Source organism: Haemorhous mexicanus, chromosome 4 (assembly GCF_027477595.1).
Source record: "Haemorhous mexicanus isolate bHaeMex1 chromosome 4, bHaeMex1.pri, whole genome shotgun sequence".
NCBI classification, from domain to species: domain Eukaryota; kingdom Metazoa; phylum Chordata; class Aves; order Passeriformes; family Fringillidae; genus Haemorhous; species Haemorhous mexicanus.
Genome location: NC_082344.1, coordinates 925,937 through 952,145, shown reverse-complemented (window position 1 = coordinate 952,145; position 26,209 = coordinate 925,937). Strand labels below are relative to the sequence as shown.

General features: G+C 47.9%; 2 protein-coding genes across 6 annotated transcripts in view; both read right to left on the bottom strand.

Annotated features, from left to right (window-relative positions):
- Positions 1–17,511: 17,511 nt before the first annotated feature.
- On the bottom strand, positions 17,512–26,053 carry EPGN (epithelial mitogen). Of its 4 annotated transcripts, none has more exons than XM_059843493.1 (5): positions 25,912–26,053; positions 25,320–25,409; positions 20,251–20,371; positions 19,378–19,530; positions 17,512–19,106 (listed from the first exon to the last, which is right to left on the bottom strand). In XM_059843493.1, exons 1-5 carry the CDS (start codon positions 25,946–25,948, stop codon positions 19,052–19,054), a joined length of 456 nt encoding a protein of 151 aa, XP_059699476.1. In that variant the 5' UTR covers positions 25,949–26,053; the 3' UTR covers positions 17,512–19,051. The 4 variants fall into 4 exon arrangements, with proteins under 4 accessions (XP_059699476.1, XP_059699477.1, XP_059699474.1 ...); XM_059843494.1 differs by having other exon boundaries at positions 20,251–20,368; XM_059843491.1 differs by having other exon boundaries at positions 25,320–25,433; positions 25,912–26,044.
- MTHFD2L (methylenetetrahydrofolate dehydrogenase (NADP+ dependent) 2 like) overlaps positions 26,026–26,209 on the bottom strand; it is a 28,279-nt gene continuing 28,095 nt past the window's right edge. For both annotated transcript variants that reach the window (XR_009486094.1, XM_059843489.1), the window contains one exon: positions 26,026–26,062. The gene's annotated coding sequence lies outside the window, so the exon portion shown is untranslated. The remainder of the gene's footprint in view (positions 26,063–26,209) is intronic.

The window sequence follows — 26,209 nt, the reverse complement described above, 5'->3', positions numbered from 1 at the left end:
CCGTGCGATGCACAATGGCACGACCAGTGGACCCGGAGCCAGCTGCCCAGGTAGCCCCTGCCAGCACACAAGGGACCATTGGGCCACTGCATTGCCATGAACACCACCTGTGCCTAAACCAAGGTTTGGGAAACACCCCAGGGTGGGCAGCTGGAAACTTGCTGGCCTAATCTCCTATCTCCTGGCATTTCTGAAGTGACCCTCAGCACACATGTGCAGCTGCCAGGGAGCCCCCAAGCTAGGGGCAGAAATGGCTCATTAACTTACAGCACAGGCACCAGGAATGCCAGCACCTCACCTGGCACCTGGGCACAACAGTCTTGAGCTCAGGGGGTGTGTATGCTATGTTACCCCTCCAGCCCCTGGCCTCACCACGGCCCAGTAGTGCAGGCAGTTCCTGGAAGCAACACCTCTATCAGTTATAAGGTCCTTGAAAAAACAGCCAACAGTTACTTTTAAAAAATTCCTTTCTAGCATCCTGTTGAAACCCACGCACTCTGACGCTGTATTAGGCAAGACCTCGTTCAGCAGTTACATCCCACCATCGGATGAGCGAGGGATCCCACCCACCAAATCCCTACTGCACACATTTGCCTAAAACATGAAGCGTGTTTCATCTCAACAAGCTGGTCAGGGAAATGACGATTTACTCCTTTTCCTTTTAAAGGAGAAATCCTCTTTCCCTGCCTTACCGCTCTCCATAAAGGCACATCGATACCCAGTTTATTGTGGCGCTGATAAGCCTATCTCACAGTGAAGGGAACCTGAGAACTGACACTGAGCTGCACTGCACCAGCTGATGACTCAAGTGTCCCTAGTTTCTCTGTTTTATAAGCAGTTATTGATACTGATATTGAAGAGAGGTCACTGTAGAAGATATACTGCAGATACTGCAGAATCCAGATATACTGGATACTGCAGAATTCCACATATCACAACTCCGTGTTCAGAATGCAGTTCTAAGGAGTGAAGACATTCATTCAGGGGGGCTGCAATAGATCTGGTACTTAAAAATGATACTTCTTACTTTCGGAGCATTTTCTTAGGTCTACAGTGGCATGGAGATGCTGAAGTGAAAAAAGGCAGCATGTTGCTACAGAAGAGTGCGTCAGCACCACTTATTAATTACCTAAGTGGTATGAGAGTTGGCAAGATAAAGTAATAAAGATCACTGTGAAAGTAGCACTTAGAAGGATGCCCTCCACAGCAAGTGGGACATGATACAGCTGGAATCTTTTTCTAAGTCCCCTTTTCTTCCCCTCTAATTAGTCATGCCATGCAGATGGTGTCTTTTTTGATGCTGCATGACTGTTTTTGTTGCTTCCTTAATTTGTGCTGATCCCCCTTATTAAGGATTTTATTGTCTGCTCTTTCAGGGATCATAATGAGTAAAGGAAGGAATCACAATTATTAGCAACCTGTTTCTGTGTGTGGGCTTACAGATGCCTTAAAAAGCAGCATCACCGAAGAACTTCCACTTTATAATTAATTTTACCCTTAAATTCCTGCATGATTTATCCTCTGAAGGGCAACATTTAATTATAGTCCTGTACCGGTAGCCAGATACCAAGTAACGCTGACACAATTGGAGCAATTCATTGGAATTTCCTCTTTCAGATCTGAATGTGTGGAAAACAAGTATCACAGACACATCTTTGTTCCACCTTTCTGTAATGTGCTTTGTTTCACAGGGCCTGATTTCGCATCCGGCATCCCCGCGTGCGGCTTTCACCATCCCCTCCTCCACGTGGAGGATGCCTCCTGGGGTAAGGCTGGCACACACCTTACGAGCCAGTTTTCCAAGAGGCCTTGCAGCATCAATGGGGACATTGTAAGGCAGGCTCGTTGCATCCCACAGGTGCCGGTAGGAGCGACAAGTCTGTGCAATGCTGGCAGGCAGCGCTGGTTGGGCAACAGAGCATCACGGGTGCATCGCCGCTGCTGGCCCCGATTCCAGCCGGGGTGAACCGGCCCGCCCAGGGCAAGGCACCCAGGGATCTGTGCCCCTCGGCACCCCACCAGTGAGGAGCCCCCCAGATGCTTTGGCATTCCGGGATTTTTTTTCTTTCCAAAGTGTAACAAGGATATGAGGAACTACCTCAAGAACTTGTGCGACAGAGATGCTTGCTTTTATTACCTTGCACTGCCTTAATAACCACCTTTAAAGAAAATCTCTCTCTACAAAGTACAGAGGCTCAGCTGAAGTCCTTGCTTCAGCTTGCCTCAGTCCTTGCAACGTCTCAAGCATTCACCTCCCCCTCTGGGGCAGAGCAGCAGATTCACAGCCGTGATTATCGCACAGGTACGGACTGAGCCTTGTCTGTCAGTGTACCCATCAGCGATGGGGCGCAGCACTTTCTATGAACAACATGCCCTTTTTGATTTAAAGAGGAAAAAACAGCTTAAATGTATATTTTTCTGTGGTGTCTGTTTTCCTCACGGGGACTCGCTGTAGAAGAATGCATGTGTTCACAGCAATGAATACAAACACTTGATCTGTGTGTTTTTACATGCCTAAAACCATACTGAGTGTCTGTACCACTTACTTCAGCTGCTTCCTGTAAGGCTTGCACCCACTTTTATGCATTGGTGCAATGCAGATCCATGCTGTGGGCATGGATCTGCATTGGTTTCACCTCCTGAAAACAAGACAAATGTGCAAAATCAACATCTTTTCTTGCTAGAAAGTGTTTTTGCAATGGAAAGAAAATAATTCCTAGCCTTGCACAGATGCGCTCCCCACTGTTACACACAAAGTAACAAGGAGCAGCAATTTTGTAAATTCTTGGGAGAATCATCCAGAATTTTTCAAACAGCATGAGTGCACACATCAGTACATCAGCAAGCAGACTTACATACAGCAAGCTTTCATTGCACAAAATCAGAGATGCTGGAGAAATACTCTCCAAAGGTCAGACATCAATTGGAATGCACCTTACTTGTGACTGCACTTTCATTTGAACTACACAAGACTAATATTAAGTTCCAAAAGGGATATAAAAGGCAAGTGGATATAAAAGACTGCACTTTCATTTGAACTACACAAGACTAATATTAAGTTCCAAAAGGGATATAAAAGGCCATTGGAATCACACTTCAGCAGTGGGCTTTGCAGTGCTGGGGAGAATGGTTGGACTCAGTGATCGTAGAGGGCCTTTCCAACCTAAAAGATTCCATGATTTTGTGAAAATCGTAAATGGTAAAAATCTTGAGACTCATGGGAACGTGCCCTCAGGACAAATGCCCTAAGAAGGGAAAGTATTTTTAACTGGAATACGTAGACGCAACAGGCAGGAGGAAATGGAGTAGAGAAATACATTGAGCCAAATTACTCCGTTTAAAGGTCAGTTTCAAATTTGCCATGAATGCAAGGGATGAATTAAACAACCACTCTCTCCTATAAACTATGAGAGTTCACATTCTGCACCCAGGGCTGAGAGTGGCCGATACCTCTTCCTGTAAACACAGCATGAGGTCAAAGTTACTGGACAACATAGATGTTGTGCTATTAAAAATAAAGAATAATTCTCCAAATTCCCTGACTTCTTTGCCAACTTCTTGGGTCAGCATTAACCAGCAATTGAAAAAAGAAAGAAAAAAAACCCCAAGCAGCTAATTCTCATCCATCTCAGAGGGTGGCATTGAAAAGGGAGACAGGTCTTCCAGCTCATGCTGCACTCCTCCCTAAAGGGCAGTTTTTAAAACTTCATTCTCCTGGCTTGTATGACTTTGCCATTACTCTCCCCTGGGCAAATCCTGAATGGCTCAACACATCTCACGGGCAGCAAGAACTCCTTAATGCTCAGCTGGTGATTTCCCTTTCCTAATTACAGCTCAGTGCTCCATGCTGAGTGATTTCTTGGCCTCTGAGGGGTTGAAGCCTTTCTCATTTGTGGAGTCTTTCCACAGTTTCTGCCTTTACTTGGTGCCAAACAAACCCATGCCTTTGCTGAGAGTAGTATCAAGCCAAGTCCCCCCCATATCACTGTCCCTATATCTATTAATTGTTTCTCTTTGTTTTGGGGGAGCTGTTTAGAACAATTACATAGAACAGAAAAATAGAAGAAGAAAGCTTGAAACAAAGGAGATTTCCCCACAGCATGCAGTAGGTTACAAACAAGCTGGGAGAACACCAGCCCCTGACCCATCAGTCCTGTGTGCTGTTCTGTCCAACAGCAGCTCTTTTGAGTTTATCAAGTCATCTCTTCCACAGAATTTCTCATTCTCCAGGGACAAGGACTAACCACTGAGAGGCAGAACACATGCAAAGATGAAGATTGCCTTCTCTGGGTGCACCATTTGTGCCCCTGATCAGTGGGCAGCAGAAGTGAAATTCCTACATGGCAGCATGCCCCCGGTGGATGGCCGTATGGCTCACGCACGCGATGGCTCTGCCCAGAGAGGGACACCCCCCTCAGCACAATGAAATGATGGCAAACCCACTGTGACAGGGAACTCACCAGCTGCTCTCAGGTTTTCTGCACAGCAGTCTCTCCTGGCTGTAGGCTCTCCATCTCGACCTTCCACGCCTCTCCTGCACCTCCCATCGGGACAGCTGGTGCCAGCATGGGGAAGGCAAGAGGAAGACACTGTCAGTGAGAAGCACAGACCTGCTGAAGCACAGCACCAGCCTCTAAGGCCTGCGCCAAAGCCCGAGCAATATGTGCTGCACACACCCCATCAGTAGAGCCCCTGACTCTTCACTGCTCCATCTGGGAATCCTGGCTGTCACAGGCCTCAGCTGCATTGGCTTCAGTCCCTTTGGCAAGTTTATTTTGGCCCTTGATAAATATTTTGCTCTTGTACCTCAAGCATATATGAGCAGAGGAAGGGCTGACTAGCGGGCTGTTTCCCTGCCTGTGCTGGGCCTGCTGAACCCAAAGCAGCACTGAACTGTGACTCACCCCAGGCCCTGCTCCACCAGTGGCACTTCAGCTGTCCACAGACTCCATGTTTTGGCTGCAGCACAGCAGTGACTGTCACCTGCATGCCAACCATGAACACGGGAGCTGGGGCACCCTGGGCAGGAGGAATGTGTCATTAGGGATGATGGAGTAAACAGCAATCCACCTGAAACCAGCTCAGCCAGCACACGTTCCAGAAACCAAATCTAGGAAAGAGCCACAGGTCTCCAGTGTATTTGTTTGGCCTGGTAACCAGCACTAAGCACTGTAGCAGATGCACTTAGTGGAATTCCCCCATCCACTAGCATTATGGGACACTCCCACTACTGTTCTGATAATTACTATTAATCATTACTATTACTGAAGTGACCAAAAAAAAAAAAAAAAGAGTAGGAAAAAAAGGCTGTGAGGATCAGGCCTTTATTGTGCTGGCTGTTGTCATGCAGAGGTGATGAGACAGTCTGCCCCAGGGCGCCCATAAACACAGGTGCCCCATTCATCGCTGTAGTCATGTTTCAAACTAGGACACTGTGGCCCCCAGTGAAGCTCTCCTACAACTCCAGGAAAAATGATCCCTGCAGCTCACATCAGCTGGGAGCCAGGGTGGATATTATGCTCTCTGCCTGCAGGCAGATGCAGGTAGAAGGGAAAGAAGCTGATCAGGAATACTTTGACGTTTCAACACCCAACAACACATTTCCATTCGGTGTCTTCCGTGACTGGGCCCAACCTGCTATAAAACCCATATTCTTTGATCTCCAGTGAATTCAGTACCACCAACTCTTGAGAGCCCATGAGTCACATGGTATGTGGAAACTTCTGGGGTTTGGTTTGGGAATGACCAAGACGATGTGAAATAATCTTCTAGTCACCGTCTCCTCCCATCAATGATCTGAACATCACCTCAAGTATCTGAGTCTCCCTGGATACTGTTCCTAGGTTACACACAGAAGAAATGGATTAGCCAACTGGGTACTGACTGGAAGCCACTGTAGGCCTCTGTGGGGCTGAGAAGGGCAGGGAGAGCTCCTGCACAGGTGGAAACAATCTGCCTACAAGGCTGATTTTTCCTCCCATTTATGCAGGTCAGGCTGTTGTCAGCTACCAGGAAAGAAGACAGACCCCAGTTGTCTGGTCAGAGCTGACTGTTCCCTAACCTATCTCAAGAGTGCAATCTGGATTTCTCCCACACTAAAAAGCAAAATAAAAGGTGTTCAGTGCCTGCATGTTTCTCTGCTCTCTCAGCAAGGCACTCTGGGTTTGCCCAAGGGCCAAGAGGAGGTGAAGGCCCAAGCCCCAGGGAACTGGTCCATCTCTCCATCCACGGGTACAGACGGTGCTGGTCATTTGAGGTGCAAGTAGGAGATGGGACAAGGCAGGAATCTGCAACTGGATGTCCTGGGGGGGAGGCAGCAGTGGCCAGGTGGCTGACTGGGCCACTTCCCACATAACTCCTCCATGCGGTATCTACACATCCACCCCCTCATCCTCGTTCCTGCAGCTTAGTGTTATTTAAGAGAGGCAGGAGATTTCCTTTATGACACTGGGAGCGCATGCGTGTAAATCAAGTGGGACAGGACGAACGCCAGGGCTGGGCTCCATTAGATCAGCAATGCTATTAAATTAACAACAGCACTGAGCTATGGCTGGCAGCTCTTGATCGATCCTCCTGCAGCCAGGATCTGTGTGCTTCATAGAGGAAATTAAGGGCTAGGGAACAAGGATGAATTAGTCAAGGCCGCCAACCCCAAATTTGGTCTCTGAACCTCATTAAACTTACGAACAACAATAGCTCCTCTACAGGATTTTCAACAGATATCCCTGAGAACCCCTTTTTCATGAGGCTGCACATCAGATGCTCAGGATGAGACACTTTTGGACCCTGATTTGCAGCGTGCCTACAGCCAAGGTCACCCCCTCAAGCATCACACACTCACTTTCCAGCTCCACACCCAGATTAAGCTTCCCTGTCCAAACCTCCAAACCCAGCACACCAACAGCCTGACATGAGCCTGAAGCCCACTAAGCCAGCACAGGAGAAGATCTGTCTTAGGTGAAACACGCCAGACCTGAGAGCCTGTTCAGAACACAGCTCTGCTCTTATGTCTCCATTCTGACTCCTCAACCCTTCCCCGTTTTGTTCCCATAACATCCCCCTTAGCGAACCAGGAGAGAGCTTTCCAGGAAGAGCTACAGTACACAGAGCTGATTACCCATCTTTTCAAACCAGCCACTTTAAAGGGCACACAGGTTAACTAAACTAAACCAGAGGTCTCCCTGCAAGCCCTTTCCCAGCATCTCAGGCTGCCCCTTATGCAATGCGCTGCACATCTTTAATTACAGCGCAGCAGCTCTGATTGCCGTGCCACACCATCGGAGAGCCCGCTGCACTGCTTGTGTCAGAACTGTCTTTTACGCACATCTGAGTAACAGCAGAGCCTCTGGGCAACTGCCTTCGATTGTTTACATGGCTCCCATAAACAGGATATCACCCAGTTGTAAATATCCTGTCAGAAGCCCCTCAGCTGCACTTGACCGCCTTGATGCATGCCCGTCTGCAGCGAGTCTGCCTCTCTCCCCTGTGGCTTCACTGGCAGTGTTGCACAAGCCCTGCTGACCACGCAGCGCCTCTGGTGGTACATACCAAGACTTCTACTTCGTGGCTTCCACAAGCTGTAGAGCTGGTGCACTTGGAGAGCTTTTTCTGAGGAATTTTAAGTCAGAGGAATGATACATTGCTGTTGGCATTATTTCCCAGAAGCTGATGCTGTGTGGTTCTCACTCAGGTAGAGAAGGGAAGGGAATTACACTGATGGAACGCTTGTTGCTACATCTTACCTAGAGGTAGGGTTTTTTTCTCTTTCATATAAACAATCCATTCCAGCTAAACTAAGAAAATGACACACGGAGAGAGACATAAATTTTCTTGTGAGTTTCTTAAGTGCTGCAAAAGGGGCTTTTTTGATGGTCAATAATTAAATACCTGTCTGTAATCTCCAAATTTTCTGCAGTAAATCCAAAGATAGCTTTCAAAAAGAAGTCATAACACCTAACTCTTTTGTTTTGGTAATGCACCTCAAGATAGAACCTCCTAGCAGAGCTAGAGAGAAGCTCAAAGTTCCCTGTCAGCTAAATACTTTTTTTAAAAGCAAGGCACACCTCTCCTGGTTGGCTCGCATTTGATGAACTAGGTAGCCAGCTCTGAGGGATGGAGGAATTGCTTTCATGCCGAGGGAAGCTCCAGCTTGGAAGAAAACAGAAGAGCAACACTAAGAACTCTCGGTGTAGAAGAACCGAGTTGAGTCACGGCCCATTCACATGTGAACAACCCACTACGGGGAGCGGGCTGATGCCAAGTAGTCTGACAGGACATCCCTGGCTCCAAAAACAAGGGCCTGGAAGATCTGTAACTCCAGGCTACAACCATGGTAGCATCAGGTCAGATGCCAGCAAAGCATTCAGCTACTCTGCCCAGACTTTGGCTAAAAGGACAAGACTCTCATGCTCTTCACAAGCAAGAAAAAACTAAAACCAGTCTCATTTCAGTCTGATTGTCAGCATAACCTCAGGGGTGCTCCCAAAACCTTCCCAGACAGGACACTGTTTTCTTCTCCTCTGCTCCTGTGAGTGGTACAGACTGCTCTGGTGTCATCCCTACTGTCACCTAGAAGTGTCAGGTCTGTGTTACAGCCCTCTAACCCATCATTAGCAACACCGGAACAGCCACAGCCGCACCTGCAATAGACGTTTGCTGGAAAGGAAATCATCAGGAACTTGTTTTATTTAAAACAAGGGGCAAAGGAAGCAATGTCAAGTCCTGACCCCACTTGTTCTAGGGTATATCACTGCATACTGCACTATGAACTCAGCTGGGATCCAGATTGCTTTGCAGATAGAGCAGGAGGAAGCTGTAACTTACACCCACTACAAGTGTACCTACAGCCAAGGAGCCAGATAACTAAATGCCCTTGGGGAGATATGAGAGGCACTTGAAGCATAAAGATTGCTTACCTTTCCCTTACCGGGTAGGCAGATAAACACAAATGTCTCTGCTCAATAGTGCCTGACAGTCTGATGCAAGCCCTCAAAAGCAAAGAAAATTAAGGCTTAGAGTAAAACATGGTGCAAGGATGTGCATCCCCAGCAACAGAACACTCCCCATCATCTCCAAAATAAGCAGTTCCAGAGAAGTGCACGAGTTGGCAGAGGTCATGGGCCCAGCGAGCGTGGGAGAGGAGAGGCTGGTGCTTCTGTGCAGGACAGGGAGCCTGCGTGTTTCACACAGAGGCATTCCCAGCTTCCCAGGTGCTGCGCCGTGATCCGACTTTCAGTCACGTGGCTGCTGGGACACACACAGCTTACCGCATGCTAAGGGAGGGTGGGAGCAATTTGCTTTACTGCTCCTGCCAAAAGCCTCTATTACTCCATGTTATGAAAGCTCTGGAGAGGCAAAACATTCCTAAAACCACTTTATTAAAATTAGTAACACCCGAAACTCCCCCCAGTTGTTTATGGACGGCAGGGCTGAAGGAGGCAAAGCAGAGGCAGAGAAGGCTCTGCTTCCTCTGCAGCGTGACAGGCCGAGGGAGGCTTTGGATAGCTTCAGCTGGACAATTCCAGCTGGCTACTGAAACATGGTCTGCTTCCCCCAGAGGTCACGCTGGGAGCAATACTGCTTTTCCACCTACAGATGCAAAGTGTTACGTATGGACTAAGAGCTGGTTTACCATACCCCAGCATCTCTGAACTACCTCCAAAGGCTGTAACACTTCCAGCCCTGTGGCATCCTCGTAGCTATTTGCATATTTGTGCCATCGCAGCAAGGAGGCAAGCACAGGGCCTGCAACTTATTGAACATGTGCAGAGGCAGGGACTCGTACCTCTGTCTCTGCGCTCCTGCTCCTGCTCTTTACAGGGATCACTTCCTCTGTGGATGCTGAGCCAGAGCAGGGCTGCTGGCTCCCAGGCTCCTGTTCCTGATGCTGCAGTCCTGATAGGTACTGCAGGAGATGGGAAATTTAAATGTGACCACAGAGAGAGATTTAAGAGTGGAAAACCACTGATTTCTAACCAAAAAAATGAAAATCAGGTTATAATATTCCCATGCCATGACTGCTGTCCCCCGGGCCTCCTTCCCCCGGGACACATCAGACCCCGTGCATGGCAGGCTCAGCCCTGCAATCCGTGCTATTCCCTTTGCTCACTCTTAGCACAGGCTAAATCAGTGTTTGCTCCTGCCTGGCACCCAGCTAGCTTGTTGCTTTACAGGAGACAGGAGCCACGTTCAAGCTCCAGCCTCTGAACGAACAGGCCACCTGAAGCAGATCGAGCTGCTTTTGCACCATCTCACTCTTGGTGACACGTGGAAACCTCTGCTTGGACTTCTCAGGCAGTGACTTGCATTAAATGCTATGCAACTGTAATTTGTCTTATTTACATTAATTGAAATTTCTATCAATGATCATTTTTGCATTCTGCACAGGACCCTAGACCCCAGGGGAATGTCTGTGTGGAAAGGACAAAAGCTCTGGTGCAGAATAAGAAGACTAAGCAGGCCCTGATCTGCACCTTTTGCATACAGACCTGCCCCTGTGCCAGGGCAGAGCCCCCCACTCCAAACCCTCCACAGGGCACAGGGGGTCCAACTCTCCCCCACAGTGGTGGGCTTTAGGTTTCCCTGAGTTCTCTAAAGGATAATGGAACATTTTCTGCAGGGCTTTCTGCCCATGTACTGATCTGCATGAACCCAAGCTCTGGGTCAACAAAGATTATTTTTATGAGAAATAAAGACAAACTTGCTGTTCAACATTACAAAAGAACCTGATATCTAGGGCAGAGCCTCAGCTCTTCATCAGCACAAGGCATGGTATGCACGTTAAAGTCTGAGATTTTTTATCAGACACAGGGCATTTCTGTCAATATTTGACTGTGTTTTTCCATGTCACCTGGACACTGATCACAGAAAATATCCTTTGGCGTAATAGGAATTCAGCAGACAGCTTAAGCGCTGAAGGAAGGATGTGCAAATAATGAAGCAATGCACAATACTAAACAAATGTATTCCAAGGTTTGGAAGACAAAGGGAACTCGTCTGCCATCTGTGCAGTGTTTTCTTTCAATGCACATACACAGAACTACTTGTATTGACAGAAGCAGTCTCGCTTCAATTCACTGAAATTATGGACAAGGCACAGTCCCCACAAACCCGGGGCAGCCCAGGACTGCAACAGGCTTCACCCAAAATGTGCCTATGTACACACACACACACCGGGGCCAAGTGCCCCTGAATTTCCTCCTCCACCCAGGGTTTTTAACTTTCAAGTAGCATTTCAAGTACATGCTGTTACTGTTGTCTTACTGTTGTCACCTGGGCTTGTATCTCTCACCTTGTTCTTCTTGATTACCACGGTGCTTCTCACTCAAGAAACCAGCACAAACAAATAGGAATTTTCAAGAATCCCACAGCACTCAAAAGCCATAAACACCTCAATACCCATGGACTGAAGGCAGTGCAAGTAGCCTGACTCTGCACCCTCTGAAGGCAACAGAAGCTTTATTACAGCCTGCAGCAGGGCTTGGAGTTAGGCCAGAGCTGACTGGGAAAATCACAGAGCCCTACTTCATGATTAATTGTCTTGAAAAGCCTTCAGTGGAGACCTTCCACCAGTACATTTCACAAATGCTTAATGGTTTAAAAAAGAATTAAACTAACCCTTACTTGGAATCATCTTAAAAACCCTTTTGAAGTCCTTTCAGGCTGCAGTTTGGATGTGGCACCTGAATTACACGAGGGCACCTGCCCCTGCCTGGGAGGCACCGCTTTCAGGCAGGCCAGAAGGATGAAAGGAACTCTGCTGGGCCAGAAGGAAGAGGTCAGGGAAGAAGGCAGGGGGGCACCCAACTGGGTCAGAGCACCCCAAATTCCTCACTGTTGTGCTGAGGTCACGGACACTTCTGTGCAGGTCTTGGAGTGTGTGTCTTGGTGGAAGGTCGTGCCCTCCCCCTGCGTCACTCTCCATTCTTCCTGGGAACAATCAGGAAGAAACTCCGGGTGTTTCTTGGCTCCTGCACACACTTTTCACGCACAGGGGAGCACCTAGCCCATAGAGAACATTTTTTTCCAGCTGTAATCTTGATGGAAAACGTCGTTGGTGATGGAGAAAGGAACTCAGGAGATGGCTGAGAAGTTCCTGAGGGAGAACTTTCATATCTATTTGCACAAGACACGTCGTGAACATGCCACCAAAGAAGTCAAGAGAAGCATTAACAAGGGGAAAGGGCAGGAGCATTTCCTCTTTCAGCTCCTCGGGAGCCCTGCCCGTGTTTCAGGGCATCGGTTTGCTCTGGCAAACCGGAGCAGCCTGAAAGGGCACTGCAGCAGTCACCCATCCTGAGACACAAGGCAGATTAAGCTACCACAGTACCGTGTCAGAACTATAAGACTTACACCCAAAAACTTGTCACCTGAGATGCTGAGTTCCCAAAAGCCACAAAGACAAGGCCAGTTGGAAGCCTTGAGTTTGCCTGCCTGAAGAGCATCCCTCCAAGAAAAGCCTGTGAACATGCAATGCCCTAGCCATTTAAAAAGGTGAGGAAAAGCACAAAATTCTCAGCCACATCTTGCATGTTCTGGCACGGCCTGTAACCGAAGGTCCCCCTCCCAGCCCGTGTCACTGACTCACCCCGCCCTGCTTCCCCCGCCCAGGGGCGGCAGCCCAGGGATGCGCTCAGGGGAAGCGCTCGGGTCCTCCCTGTGGTGAGGCTGCCACAGCTCCCTGCGAGGCCCAGCTGCTGCCGCACGGCCTTGGAATTCGCCGTTGGCATCTACTAAGGCAGCTCCAGGAACAGCGCTCCCGGCCAAAGCCGCTGCCGGGCTCTGCCGAACGGCCGGCACGAGTCAGTAACATTCCATCCATCGCGGCATTTGCCCTAGCAATGGGACACAGACATGGCCTTACCTACTGAAATGGTGCCAAACAAATCCGCTTTGCTCAAGTTACTCAGACATTCCTGCAAAGTTCGGCCCTGTCCTCTCGTGGCTCGAGCCTGGCTGTGCTGTTTGCCAGAGGGAGCTCTGCAGAGGCCTCTCTGCACAACAGCCTTGGACAAGGAGGAGAAAGGAAGGGTTCTTGCATTCCCTGTGCCCCCCCCAACAAAAAAACCTGAATAACAATTAAAAAAAAGGCAAAGGGCATAACAGATTTAGAGTGCCAGGGCCCATGCTGTAAGTGAATTGTAATGCTGCCCTTGGCTTGGGAAGCTGCAGGTGATGGCAGCTAAACTGGCACACAGCAATAGTGCTCCAAAACTGGGCTTCCAGGAGCAAGTCAGGCCTGAGGCAGCAGGGGGGGACACCCAGCTCTGGGCTCACAGGCTGGAAGCCTTCCTAGGGCTCTGCCTAGGAAGCTGCCCCACGCTGGGCACCTCAGGCTGGCTTCTCCATCAGCCTGGCTCCCATCAGCCAGGGACAATGCTGCCATGCACATTTTGGTCAGTCCCGGCCAGGAAACACAGTTGGCATTTGAATATCAGGTATTGCGAATGCAGTAAACTGTGTTTCTCCTTATTAAAGGCCAACATACCTTCACAAAGAAATGCTGCTAGGGAATCTATACGAGGAAACTTCCTTGCCAATATTCACCAGACAAATTCAGCAAGAAGTTTTGATTAGAAATTAGCATTTAAGTGACTCAGTCTTACACATGAAATCCAAACCTCACCTTTGGATACCTTTAACGTTTTTATGAATTAGAAAACTGAGCCCAGAGCTAAGGCATGTGACCATTCGCAAGTGGCCCTTATTCCACAACCCCAAACCATCAAATGGAAAATTCAGAATGGCTATGCAAGACATGCCTCGACTACCAAGTTCATGCCATCCCAAACTGCTCCAGAGAATAAGCATTTAAAGCTCTTTTAACCAATTTGTCTGTTGAAACTGTGTCTCATGGGCTGTTTTTATGTTTATACTTATGAAAAATGGAATTACAATTTTAATTTGACTTGAGCAACCTCTCATTTAGAGGTTTGCTTGCCCACAGGCCATGGGCTTCATACCAAGTCAAACCCTGCTCCCAACCAAACCCAGCCTGTGCCCCAGCTCCCAACCCTGGCAGCCACAGAGAGGGAGCTCTTCCCATGGGCACAGCCAAGAGGCAAAGGGCCTGGAATAGCAGAGCTCCCAAAGCAGCCCAGTGAACAGTTCCCTCTCCGGCACACCTCCTGCAGTTCACCCAGGTCTGCTGCTCACAGAACCTGCTCTCGCTTCCACTCAGTTCAGCGAGAGTAGGAGCAGCCCCAAGTCTAGTCATAGTACAAGATTTTATTGCTGTCATGATAATTAACGGCTACTTACACTGAGATTTTAATGAGTACCTGCACTTTTTTTTCGTTTGTTCCTCAACTGGGTCAGAAAGGAGGAGACCCGAGCGGTTTCCTGCATTTGCAGTACAATAGGGACCTCTACAGGCGTTTCCCTGCTCCGAGCAAGGCTCAGGACAGGTAAGAGCAGCCACACCAGAGCTCTGTGACACACAGATCACGGAGCAGCCAGCACTAGGCTCCGTGCCAGCACTCACTGAGATCAGCAGGGCTATGCAGACCCTGCCTAGAACAAGGCTGGAGCTGACTGAACCCAGCTCTGACTGAACCTGAATCCTTCAGATTATTTATCAAGCAAATGGTCTGCTCTCAAACACTTATGCTTTGCCACAATACTTGTCAGGATAGCTCTAAAAGTTAAAACAAACAGTAAATCTCCACTCATATCACACAAGAGAGAACTGAAATGAATACTCAAACAGAAACTCTTGCTGTTTGCCATCACACTCACGTGTTACCAAATCTGAGCCATTTTTCCCCTCTCTCAACACTTACTGTGTTACTGGTCTACCCAAGCACCAGTTCTGAAAAGAACTCACCGAAGAAGGATCTACTTTTTAAAAAGGTTTGAAGTCTGGCATCTCTCCATCATGTGGGTTTAATCCCTCTTTGCTTTACTTCTCCACAGAACATCATTCTTAAAGCCTTGCTTCCTAGGGATGGTCTAAAGGCAATCCATTAAGAACTGCAACCTCCAGGGGTGACAGGAGTTATTCTGAACTTAATTATGAACTCAATTGCATTACCAAATTAACCTTCTCCGTGTGGGACACTACCATGTATTTCATGGACCAGAAATGAAACAAAACATAACAGGTGTACAGAACTATAAAGGTCTAAAATCTTGCTGAGAAGAATATTATTTTTTGGGTTCGAGTTTTGGGGTTTTGCTGGAGGTGGTTGGGAGAGTCGGGGTGAGCTGTTTTTGGGGGTCTTTTTTGGTTTCTTTTTTCTGCACGAAGTTGAGAGTCACTAGAAAGTGACCAGTTCCACAGCTAGTTCTTAGTACACAAGCACAAGGCAGGACTGCGCTGCTGCAGCAGCACAAACCAGATTTGTACTTGTACTGTAAGTGGGGTGGAGAAGAAACCTGGTGTGTCATTATCTAAATACACTGTGGGTTACTAGGAAGAACAGAAAACCTCCAAGGAAAAACTGTCTCTTACCTGCGTGCCAGCCAACAGTGTGCCCCAGGTGGGACAGGGACACTGTGCACTCAGAGCATCAATCCAGTCCCCACACTTCCCTCCAAAGCCAAATCAAGTGTCTTTAAAGCCATCTTGTGCCAGGCTTGCATCTCACTGTTTGCAAGAGACCTTGCTGGGACCAGGCAAACTGCCAGCCACCCACAGAGCTGAGCAGAAAACGGGAGTTGAATTCAGGGAAGACGTTCCAGGGGCAGCCCAGCACACCAGCACAGTGGCAGCACATGCCAGTGGAGCAGGTTTAGGGCTGGGTGGCTTAAGGGCAACCCAGCTTGAGAGATGTGCTGCAGGAAAAGCCAGGGTGGTTCCACCAGCCTGGATCATTCACAGGGCAAGTGCCCTGTCCTTCAGAAAGGAAGATCCTGGTCTTTGAGGTCTCTGGCTTGCCCTTGCTGAGCTGCTGCCTCCCACAGCTGAGGCAGCCCTGCCTCAAAGTCACACAAACACAGAGGCTCCTCTTGAAATGACAGTTTTTGGCACATGCAGCTGGAAAGGGAAGGAGAAGCTTATGACTCTCTTAATTATGCCACTACAGAAAGAGTCTGAGCCTGATAAATGAGCTAGGAAAGATGATCCTGATCCTCTGACAGGCCAGTTCTGCAGGAAATTCAGCACCGTAAGCAGCAACACTCCATTCCAGGCTGGCAGCATCTGTCACTTATCAAGGAAGGGCTCAGCAGGGCTGACTCCCTGAAGCAATCTGAGGCCATGCAGACTGCCTCAGCCCAACTGCACCGTGAATCAGTCATGCAAGCCATGCCTCACACACAGCTGGAGCCTGCTCTGAGGCTGTGCTTCTGCAGGGTAGGCACACAGCACCCAGGTGGTGGGAACCCTGCGCTGGAAGCTGTGACTCCACTTGGAAAAAGAGAACTAAAATAAAGCAACCAACTTCTTTTCCTTCCTGCCTTGCCTTCTTCCCATCTTCTTCATTCTATTTTATTCTCATGCTGTCCTGACACCAAGTTTCATTTTGCATAGCACAGGCTTACCTGGTGCTCCTCTCCCCACTTTTTCTTCCACTGGCAAAAAAAATACCATCCAACTCTCACTTCCACAGCCACCTTGAGCCTGAAAGCCAGCTAGAAAAACATATTTCACTATGTAGTCTTCTGCTAAATTGTGGCTCCTAAGCAGACCTCCCTTTTCACTTACGTGTCACCAAACTTGAAAACATCAAGTCAGTGTATGCTGCTGCAGGTACAGAATGGCTCACTGCCATGAGTAAATACCACTGAAAAGGCACTTGCAAATCCTGCAGGGCACCTGCTTGGCCTCTGGTATGCAAAGGGTGTAAAAAACATCAGTAAGAGGACATGCAAACACAATGCATCTCTGTCCAACAGTTCTCCTTGGGCTAGGTCAAGTCCAGATGTTCCAACTCATGCCCTTAGAACTTGTGTGACAAGTGCACAGACCCCCTGAGCCAGTTGTGTAGGGTGTGTGTCTGCTCCAAGACAGGCTGGTCCTTGGGAAGTGAATCCAAGACCAGCAGTGTGAGCACACCAGACAGCTCGCCGGGGAGAGGAAGATTCACTCACGTGACAGAAACCCTAAGGCTTTTCATCCTTTGGGTATTCAGCTCCACCATTTTCTCCCAAGACCAGCGAGCAGGATCTCTCACCTGTGTTTTCCTAATGACACGCACATCTTCCATTTCCATGTGAGATGGGTGAAGATGTTTTTCATTTGTGAGCATGTGCAGACTGTCATTTATACCTAACTGCCCTCTCACCACATATGTGTGACAGAAAATGATAGGGCCACTACTGAAAGCTGACTTGAAGATAGTCAAGAGCACAAGTTAGCCAGCAGTGGAACCTAAGAAAAGGTCAAAAGAATGGAAAAAAGCTAGCAGTGCAAAGATTTGAAGGTTTGACTGGAGATGAAGACACAAAGTCTGAGGGATGAAAACACTGGTGTCAGCGTGCAGAGAGTGGTGCCATCCACTGCTCTCCAGCAATCCTTTTTGTGTGTGCATGTGCTGCTCGCCCCCTGTGTTACACAGGATTCCAAGCATGTGTGATGTGCTGTTTTATTTACTGCTATCACAGAGCCACGATGGCTCAGCTACTGATCAGGATGTCCCCATGGGAAGCCCCCTGAACTTCACACCATTGAAGTGCCACATGCACCTTTGCCCTTTCGGACACATTTCAGCATTGTCACCACAGACTCAGAAATACAGTTTTTTCAACAAACAACATGCATCCTTGCTGTCAAAATTAACTCAACCAAGAAACTGAGCTTTCAGCGGGGCACCTGAATGTAGGAGCCAATATTACTCCAAAAGACCTCAAAGTACCAATTGCCTTTCTCTGGAAGATGGCTGAGCACAGCAGATGAGTCTACAATGTGCAACAGCTGAAATGCAAATCTGAGAGCCATCTCTAGTCACATCAGCACTGGCAAACACTCCAGCTGTCAGTGAGACATCCCAGTTAGTGCCATCATCTTCAGAACCAATTTTCTTCCCTTTTCCTTGAACGAAATTTTTGTACCTTCCCAATTCTTTGTAGTTAAGATGAATGGAACCAAGCATCCAATATGCAATCTGTTAGTCCAGGGTGGAACTGAAGCCCTAAAATAATTTCTTTCTTATTTGAGTGGTCACATTGTCCCCATACTGTGCAAATGGAATAGAGAAAGTCTGTTTCCTGGGAAAAACTGTAGTGACGTTTCATAACAAAATTGCATCTTCTCCGGCAATTCAAGTCTTGTGCAGAAATCTGGGTGCAGCAAGGCAATGTTCTGCCTGAAATTCCATGGAACTAAGGAGCTGCTGCAGGATGTTTGGGAAGAGGAGAGTTCTTGGTCACAAGCACACTCCATAATCCATTTTGAGAAAGGTGTCTGGTTGCTTTGCTTATGAAAACAATAAGAACATGCCATGCCCGGAGGTGCCATGGTCTCATTTTCAGGAATTGCCTACTGTCTGTATTCTAATTAAAGGATGGTTTTGAGAACCAGACATTTTCCTCAGTCCAAAGCATTTGTTGTCCTTTATGGCACCACAAGCCCATACTTGGCATCACACCAAGGGTAAAACCATTGGGTTGGGAGAGGTCTGTTGATCCACACACACAGCCAGCAGACAACAAAATCAAAACCCAAATGGTCAGTGGTCAGTGCACGATGTCCAGAACACAGCTCCACTCTGAGGGAGGCGGCGCTTATCCTCCAGAGGAGTAAAAAAAAAGGAAAGCAAAACCAAACAAAACACACAAAAGACCAAAGCAGAACACTGTACGAGTGCTTGAAATGACTGAAAACAGCTAAAACCAACCAGTCCTCCCCACGGCCGACACCAGGCACAGGGCAGTGCCCAGAGGCCTGCCAGTGTCCTCAGCTGCTTGGACCTGGGGACCATCCACCCTCACCCAAGAGAGGAATTCTTTCTTCAACCACACACAGAGCTGTGGGTGCTGCGGGGCTGCCTTGGCGCGCTGCTGTGCCGCTCCCTGGAGCTCATCTCCTCGGCGAGGCCGGGGTGCCCGTCCCACGGCGCGGGGGGCCCTCCTCCTCAGCAGGCAAACCGGTGAGTGTTCCAGCGCCAGGGCCTCACAACGCCGTCTCACCCACACACACCTTGTAGGGGGACTGCAGTTTCCTGCATCTAAAGCAGACACCGGCACGTGATTTGCATCAGCCAAACCTGAAACTGCACAGAACCAAAATCTAGCCCCCTAACTCAGGCAGCCCAGAGGAGCCCCACGGTTCAGACAACTGCACCACTGGCCACACCAGAAATCAGAGGTATAGAGTGTTAGTTCCTTTAAGATCTCACCACAGATGAGTAGCAGGCAAAATCACAATCCCAGCGCCCCTTAAACTCTGCCCACTGAAATTCAGATCAAGGTAATCAGAAGGTTCCAGATTTCCCATACCTCTTTCTTACATAGCAGTAGATGATGGCGAGTATTCCGCTGGTCAGTATTCCTATCCCAATGCCCACAGCAATGTAGCGCTCATAAGAGTTATGTGCATATGAATTTAGTGTTAAATGTTCACACCTCTCTCCATTATAACCTGCGAGGCACCTACAAAATAAATACACATCATGCAAAAATCATTCAGAGCTTGTTTTGCTTTCTATTTTGAGCATACATTAGTTTTCAGCAGCTTCAAACAGATCACAACAAGTCTCAACCAAGAGGGGCTGAACCTGGTGCTCACTCAGAACCTCTTCCCTCCACCAAGACTACCAGTTGTCCCAGTTTATCTAGGTTAAAGCTAGCTTGAGTACCCTGCAGTCACAGCAGCAACGCAGTCTAAACATCCCCTGGTTGTGCAGGGTGTGGACCAAGAGCATTGTGCTCTGCTGATCCTCAGCTGCTGTACTGTCTCCAGAGGCCAAGGCTGCCCACTAAGCATCCTAGAGAACTGTAAGGTTCTGATTGGTAGGCAGCTATGGAGTAAGGCAGTTGGAGCTGATATTTTGGAAGCTGCTGTTCCCTTCTTAATACTCACTTGAACATCTATTGATTCCTCTACTGCTTACTCCAATACCAGCTGTGATTGGAGTTGGCACTGTGGCAATGACCTACAAAGCTGGGAACTCCCCCTCTCCCTTCCTTGGTTTTACACTAGCACAACACTGCAGCCTTGTTAGCAGTCCTGAGGCGCCACAGCACTCAGGTCTGTGACAAAGCATAATCCTGCAAATATCTGACAGACACTGTGAAGCTGCACATGCAGCACACAGAGAATCAAAGCCAGTGCCATTTTTGAAGAAGGATATAACAGAAAGCATTCCTTACTTGCATATGGGCTTCCTCAGTTCGCTGTGGAAGGCGCAGAGCCCATTGATACAATAGCTGTGGTGCTCCTCAAGGCAGGTCTGCATCAGCTTCAAGAGCTTTGGCTGCTCGGTATAATCTACTGTGAAACAGAACAAAGCCATGTTACTTTTAGGACAAAACATTGTTTGAATGTATTTTCACACCTGGAGCAGAATAGACACTGTGCAGCAAACACTCTGTATGTCATTTTACTGTGTGGTGTCCCCTGAGCTGGTTCAGTCAGCACTGAACTGAGCAAGCTTCCCAGACACTCCAGCACAGCTTGGAGAAAGCACTAACTGTAAATAAATCATCTGCTCTGGAGGAACATGCACAGAAATGACTATAAGATATTAACATGGGGCAACACCAGCACTATCCAATCTGCAATCCAATCAGAAAAACTACCCCAGCAATAACAGGGGTTTAGGTCACAAGGAGAGCACTGCATTATTTCTGTATCCTTCCCAGTCTCGATTCAATTTATAGTTCATTTTTTCTTTTCCTTGTCCCAAGACAAACTATTGCACTTCTAGTGCTCCTGCCTGCCAGCTCTGCAGCCATGGGTGAGGATGAATGGTGGGACTCTTCCCTCCCTTCTCCATGGTTCAGTGGTAGCTGAGTGTGCCATGACAGTTTTAAGCTGCCAAGACTGCCTGGATGGTTTCTGCTGTGCAAAAGCACAGTCCATGGCCAGCAATGTTAGAACTTGTGCTGAATTCTCTACCACCGGGTCAGCAAGCACACTTCTCACACAGAAAATGCTACCTTATTCCCCTGTTCATGGTGGTTCAAATGGGAATAAAGAAGTCACAGGAACAGGGGCACAGCAGGTGAGGAGAAAGCTCCAAAGCTTTGCCATCACTGCAGGCATCTGTTCCAACTGGTCTCTCTACCCAGTTCCAGAAATCACTGATGGGGTGCAGTGTCCAAGAAATGACTTGCTATTTCAGGGGACTGCCTCCAGTGACAGCTGAAGGTGATTTCCTAACAGAGGGCATGTCAACAGCAGCTTTCAGTTATGACCACAAGAAAAATAACATCTTGCAGCAAGGTGACAAGGTCTGCCCAACAAAGGTGACTCAACAAAGGTAGGCAAGCAAAACCCTTCCTGACTAAGTGCTGAATCAAGGTCTGGAGATGGTACTATCATGGAACCATTGCCACGCACACAAGCCTCGAGCCTCCTTTAGGGCAACTTGTGATCCCATCACACACTTTTCAGGATTAACAGCACCAACCCCCTAAATTCCCAACCAAATTCCAGTCTGAGCCATTTAACAGCAGGAGCCTCCTTTGTGTGCTCTCCTGATGAATTTTGGGGTTTTTTTCCTTCCTCCTCTCTGCAGCTTTATCTGAGGTGACAAGCAATGGCAAACAGCTGCTCTTGGTAGAGCAGCTCTCAACTTGAGCTGTGAACCATGTGGTTTGGACACCCAAAAGGCCTGATGCTACCACTGACACTCAGATCAAACCATTCCTTTGAGAACAAGGTCTCTCAAATCTGACAGAGTAACCAGACTCCCAGCTAAGCATGAGACTTGGAATAAGTGACAGTTCAGGTCTGCTTGAAAAAATAACATGCTGGCTTACTGCACTTCCTGAGAAAAGCTAGAGAGGTGGGAGAAGCAAATCTTGTTTTAGAATGACCTTCTAATGGCTGAGAAAAGGGCACCTCTCCTTCCACAGAGAAGTTACCCACAAGTTTCTCTTCACACTGCAGGGCCTAGAAGCACAATGCAAGGGAGGAAGTTGGTGCTGGCTAAATAGGAGCTCTAGCATCCAGCTCTGGCTCTTTGTGGCTGCCTCTGGGAAGGCTGCTGAAAAAACCTCTGGAGACAGACTTGTTAGCTAAGAGCACAGTCAGCAAAGGACCAGGCCTCGGAGGGACAGACTTCAGGAAGAAGTTAAAAAAGGGCAGTTCCCATGAGGAAAAGACAGATTTTGGGACAAGAAATGGATGACCTTACTGGCAGCACAGGAGAACTGCATGCTGTTCTCTGATGAGGAAAGCACAATGGAAAGCATGTGGCCAGCAGAGGTGCAGGGCTCAGCATGCCAAGGAGATCCAGGGCGACAGGGACTCACAAAAGCCCACTCTGGTTAGGTCTAAAGTATCTGCAGAACAGCTACCTAAGCTCTGCAGGGAAGAGTTTCAAAAACCAGGCAATGGCACATGCACACTTTTCCCAGGAGCCTCCTCAAGCACTTGGGCACCAACTGTTTTGAATCGCCATTTCAGCACAAAGTGCACTAGAAAATCACTGAAAATACCCTTCAATGGGAGACCTCAGGCAGCATTTCCCACAGCCCAAAGCACCACTCTCCTGCTAGGCCCTGAGAAGGTGTCTATTGCACAGGTTTAGTTTTTCATTTCCATCTCTTCCACGAGGGGAAGAAAGAAAATAGGTACAAACTCACCCCCCAGAGGCACAAAATCCCCAGCCACCTCTACCCCAACTTTAACCAGATGGATTGCCACATCCCAAAATCCCGCCTGGCTCACACCACCTCTGCCGAAAGGTGGCAGACTTCCCCCTATCGCCATCCGCAGGAAACCTGCCTTTGCGCAGGCACAGGCGCCCCTTCCCTGAGTGCCGGCGTCATTAGAAACCCAGGTCCTGCCTAGAAAGCACTTGAGACAAACCAGCACATTCCTTTGTCCCGTCAGGAGGAACAGCTTGGTGGGTAAGATCAGCTATTAAGTCTACACACAAAAATTCCATGTGCTAATTATTTTGACATTGCAAAAGTACAAATTACCTCTGAAAGAATGAGTCTCAAAAACAAAAAGGATGATTTCCTAGCCTGCCCCAGAGCATTATGTTAATTCCTATCATACTGCCCGCCTAGACACTAAACAAGCTGTTGAATAAACAGGTCCATGTGCCCTTTCATGTCACGTGAGGAGAGAGAAACATGCCATGTAAGCACTTGACAGCTGCCTGCAACTGAGTCATTCATATAGATACACCTGGCAAGATCTGACATGAAATCAGGGTTACAGGTACTTGGAAGCCTGGGCTTGCCAAAACTAACAGACTGGCAACAAAAGGAGCCAGCCAGTAAGACCATGACAGCTCAGTCTACAAGTATGGTGCATCACGGAGGAAAGGCAGTGGGAAAGAGGAGGCAAGAAGGGCTCAGTCCCAGCTCCAGGGCCTCCTTTACAGGCTGCATGGAACCAGCTGGTGGCAAGAGATGCCATGTTTTTCCCAGTGCAACCAATGACTTTCCCTACCCCTAGCTGCCCATTTTGCCATGAAGGCCATGCCATGCCAGCTCCCAGCTCCTCTCCATGACCTTTCTGCCTCTCAGCTAATCGCTGCACCCAAAATTCCCCGGCCCCAGCACTGGTGACAAGTAAAGCCAATGCAACATAAAGGGGGAGATAGGATCAGATCCTGCATTGGAAATAGCAGGCAAAGAGATTGAGCAGAAACACATGGTTTTCCACAAACAGCCCCTCAGTCCCCAGAGGGCTTGAATCCCACAAGAAACCGCCAGTTTCTCCAGTGATACTGAACCAGGAATTCATGTTCTTAGAACCCAGTGTGACTGAACCCTGGCAAGTAAATCTTACCACAAACTCAGGAGTGCACAGGAATAGAAGGTATCAGGAAACTGGAGAGATTCAGAGTGTTTCTCTGGTATGTTTTTAAGAATTTCTTTTCAATTGTCTTTCAGAAAAGGCTGTTTATTAACTTTTCACTGGCTTCGTAAGAGGTCCACCAAAAGATAATTTTAACTCCTTGTGTAAACGTGTGCTTGAATGTTCGTGAATTTGATTCTACCTTTGAATGGAAGTCTCAAAGGAAAACGCTGGTGTCCAGTTGACTACCACAGGTCCAGCTGCCACAAAGGTTCACAGACTACTGCAGACATGGCTGTGACCCTGTAAATAAGCCTCCTCTTTGTTGAAACATGACCTACTGCTCCTGCTTTCTAGAAACAACACTAACAGGGCACTTAACGAGCCACAAGGTATTTCCACTTCATTATCCTCCTGTATGCAGCTCTGCAAGAATCGTGTCACTGACTAACCAAACCAGACCACAGTGCTGCACTGATAAAACAAAGTACTGCGGTCAAAAATCAACACCTGACCGACTTCACATGCATACAAGTGTGTGTATACACATTTTATGTGTATACATGTAAGGAGCCCACACATAGAGCATGTGTATGAATCAATGTATATATAACACTGCCACTACGAGAGATCAGAAATGAAAACAAAACAGCTGGACTTGTTATGAGAAAATAATAAAAAACTTATGGATCTACTAAAAAAGGCTTGGAAGAGATCCTGTGACCACTTAGAATTGACAGAAGATTACTTGTATGCAGGCTTATACGCCTTTCCAAGTACAGAGACACTAAGTAGTATTGCAGTTGGATTCCTCTCCTCCTTTACTGACCTGCCAAAACCTCATTCCCAGATGGCACAGCTCTCCGAAAGCAATGACATCACCAGCATCTCAGCTAACATCAAGAATGCAGCTGGCAGGATAAACACAGCTCTGCTCTCAGAGGTTGGCAGGTAAAAGAGCCTGAGTTCACATTTCAGTCAGGAAACAAAGGAAGAAGGGAGAGAGCCAGCACTCCGAGGAGGGCTGTGAAAGCCCAGACAGCCAAAACCAAAACTGCAACAAAACCAGAAACTACTGAGTAACAACTCACGACAGGCATCGCTCGAAGTTGTGCCTGTTGATTCTCACCTCTGCGCACTGAGGTGTGTGCTGAGGACAGACAGAAACCAAGCACCAGGTGAAAGTAACAGAAACTGGCATCAGACTGAACTTGAGTCAAATGATCCTTCAGCTGCTCATTGCTGAGCCTAGCCCAGCTGGGTGGCAGCCCTTACTCCGGAGAGGCTTTGAAGGCTCCATGAAGAAATCAGCTCGTCTCACAAATCCCACAGTGTCCAAGGGACAGAGCATCACAGCAGCTAGCATCACAGATTTTGGTAATGTTTTGGTTTGTTGGTTGGGTTTTTTCCCCCTAATTGACATATTAACAGAGACAAACAGAACAAAAACAAATACCTTCAGCGTTGTTTTTTGTCCAATTATTCCGTAAGTCAGTGCTGAGGGATGAAGCAGTAATAGCTGACTCTTCACTCAGTGCCCCCATTGCTGTGTAATGCAAATAGATGCTTACTGGAACAGAAAAGCTCAGTATATCTATTCAAGGTTCACTTCATACAAGATGCACTTCAAACAAACCCCAGAGAAGGCAGTAATACAATTCATTTAAAACACCCTCGCCTCCAACTTCCTTTTGACACAGCGTCATTACGATTGTGGGACAACAAACGATGCCTTGCAAGTTTCCCAAAATACAAATCCATCCTATTTTCCAGTCTATCATCTTGCACAATTTACAGCATAGATACATGTCACATAGTACAACCTTACACCTATTTACCAGTTTAAGACTCTTTGCAAGTAAGCTACTTAATTACACCCCATCAGTTAAAATTTCATCCAGGTTTCAAATGGCTAAAGCAGCTCTGCTTCCTACGTCTCTGCACGCCTACCACCCCACCCCACCGCCTAGTTCAGAAGGAGAAAGGCTTTGTTTCTGTTTAACAAACCCTGGCACCTCACAACACAGAAAAGCTTCTTCCAAACCTACCTTTCAGCAAAATATAGATTAGCATTCCAAATGCCATGGCAGGCAGCTGCTTTAACACCTTCTCAGGTCTTCTTTCCAGGTGGCTTGCTTGCTCTGCTTATCTGTGCTCCCGTGTTTTCTCTTGCACTTATACGCCAGGAAGCGTCATCTCCTGTTCTCACCAATCAAGAAAAGGTGCATCTGGTAACAACCTAACCCCCAGGGCAACCACACATTTATTTAGGAAACTGCTATTATCTAGCAATGGCATCAGGTTTTCTTTTGAAACCCTGGTTTCCTATTACCTGTGGGCATAAAG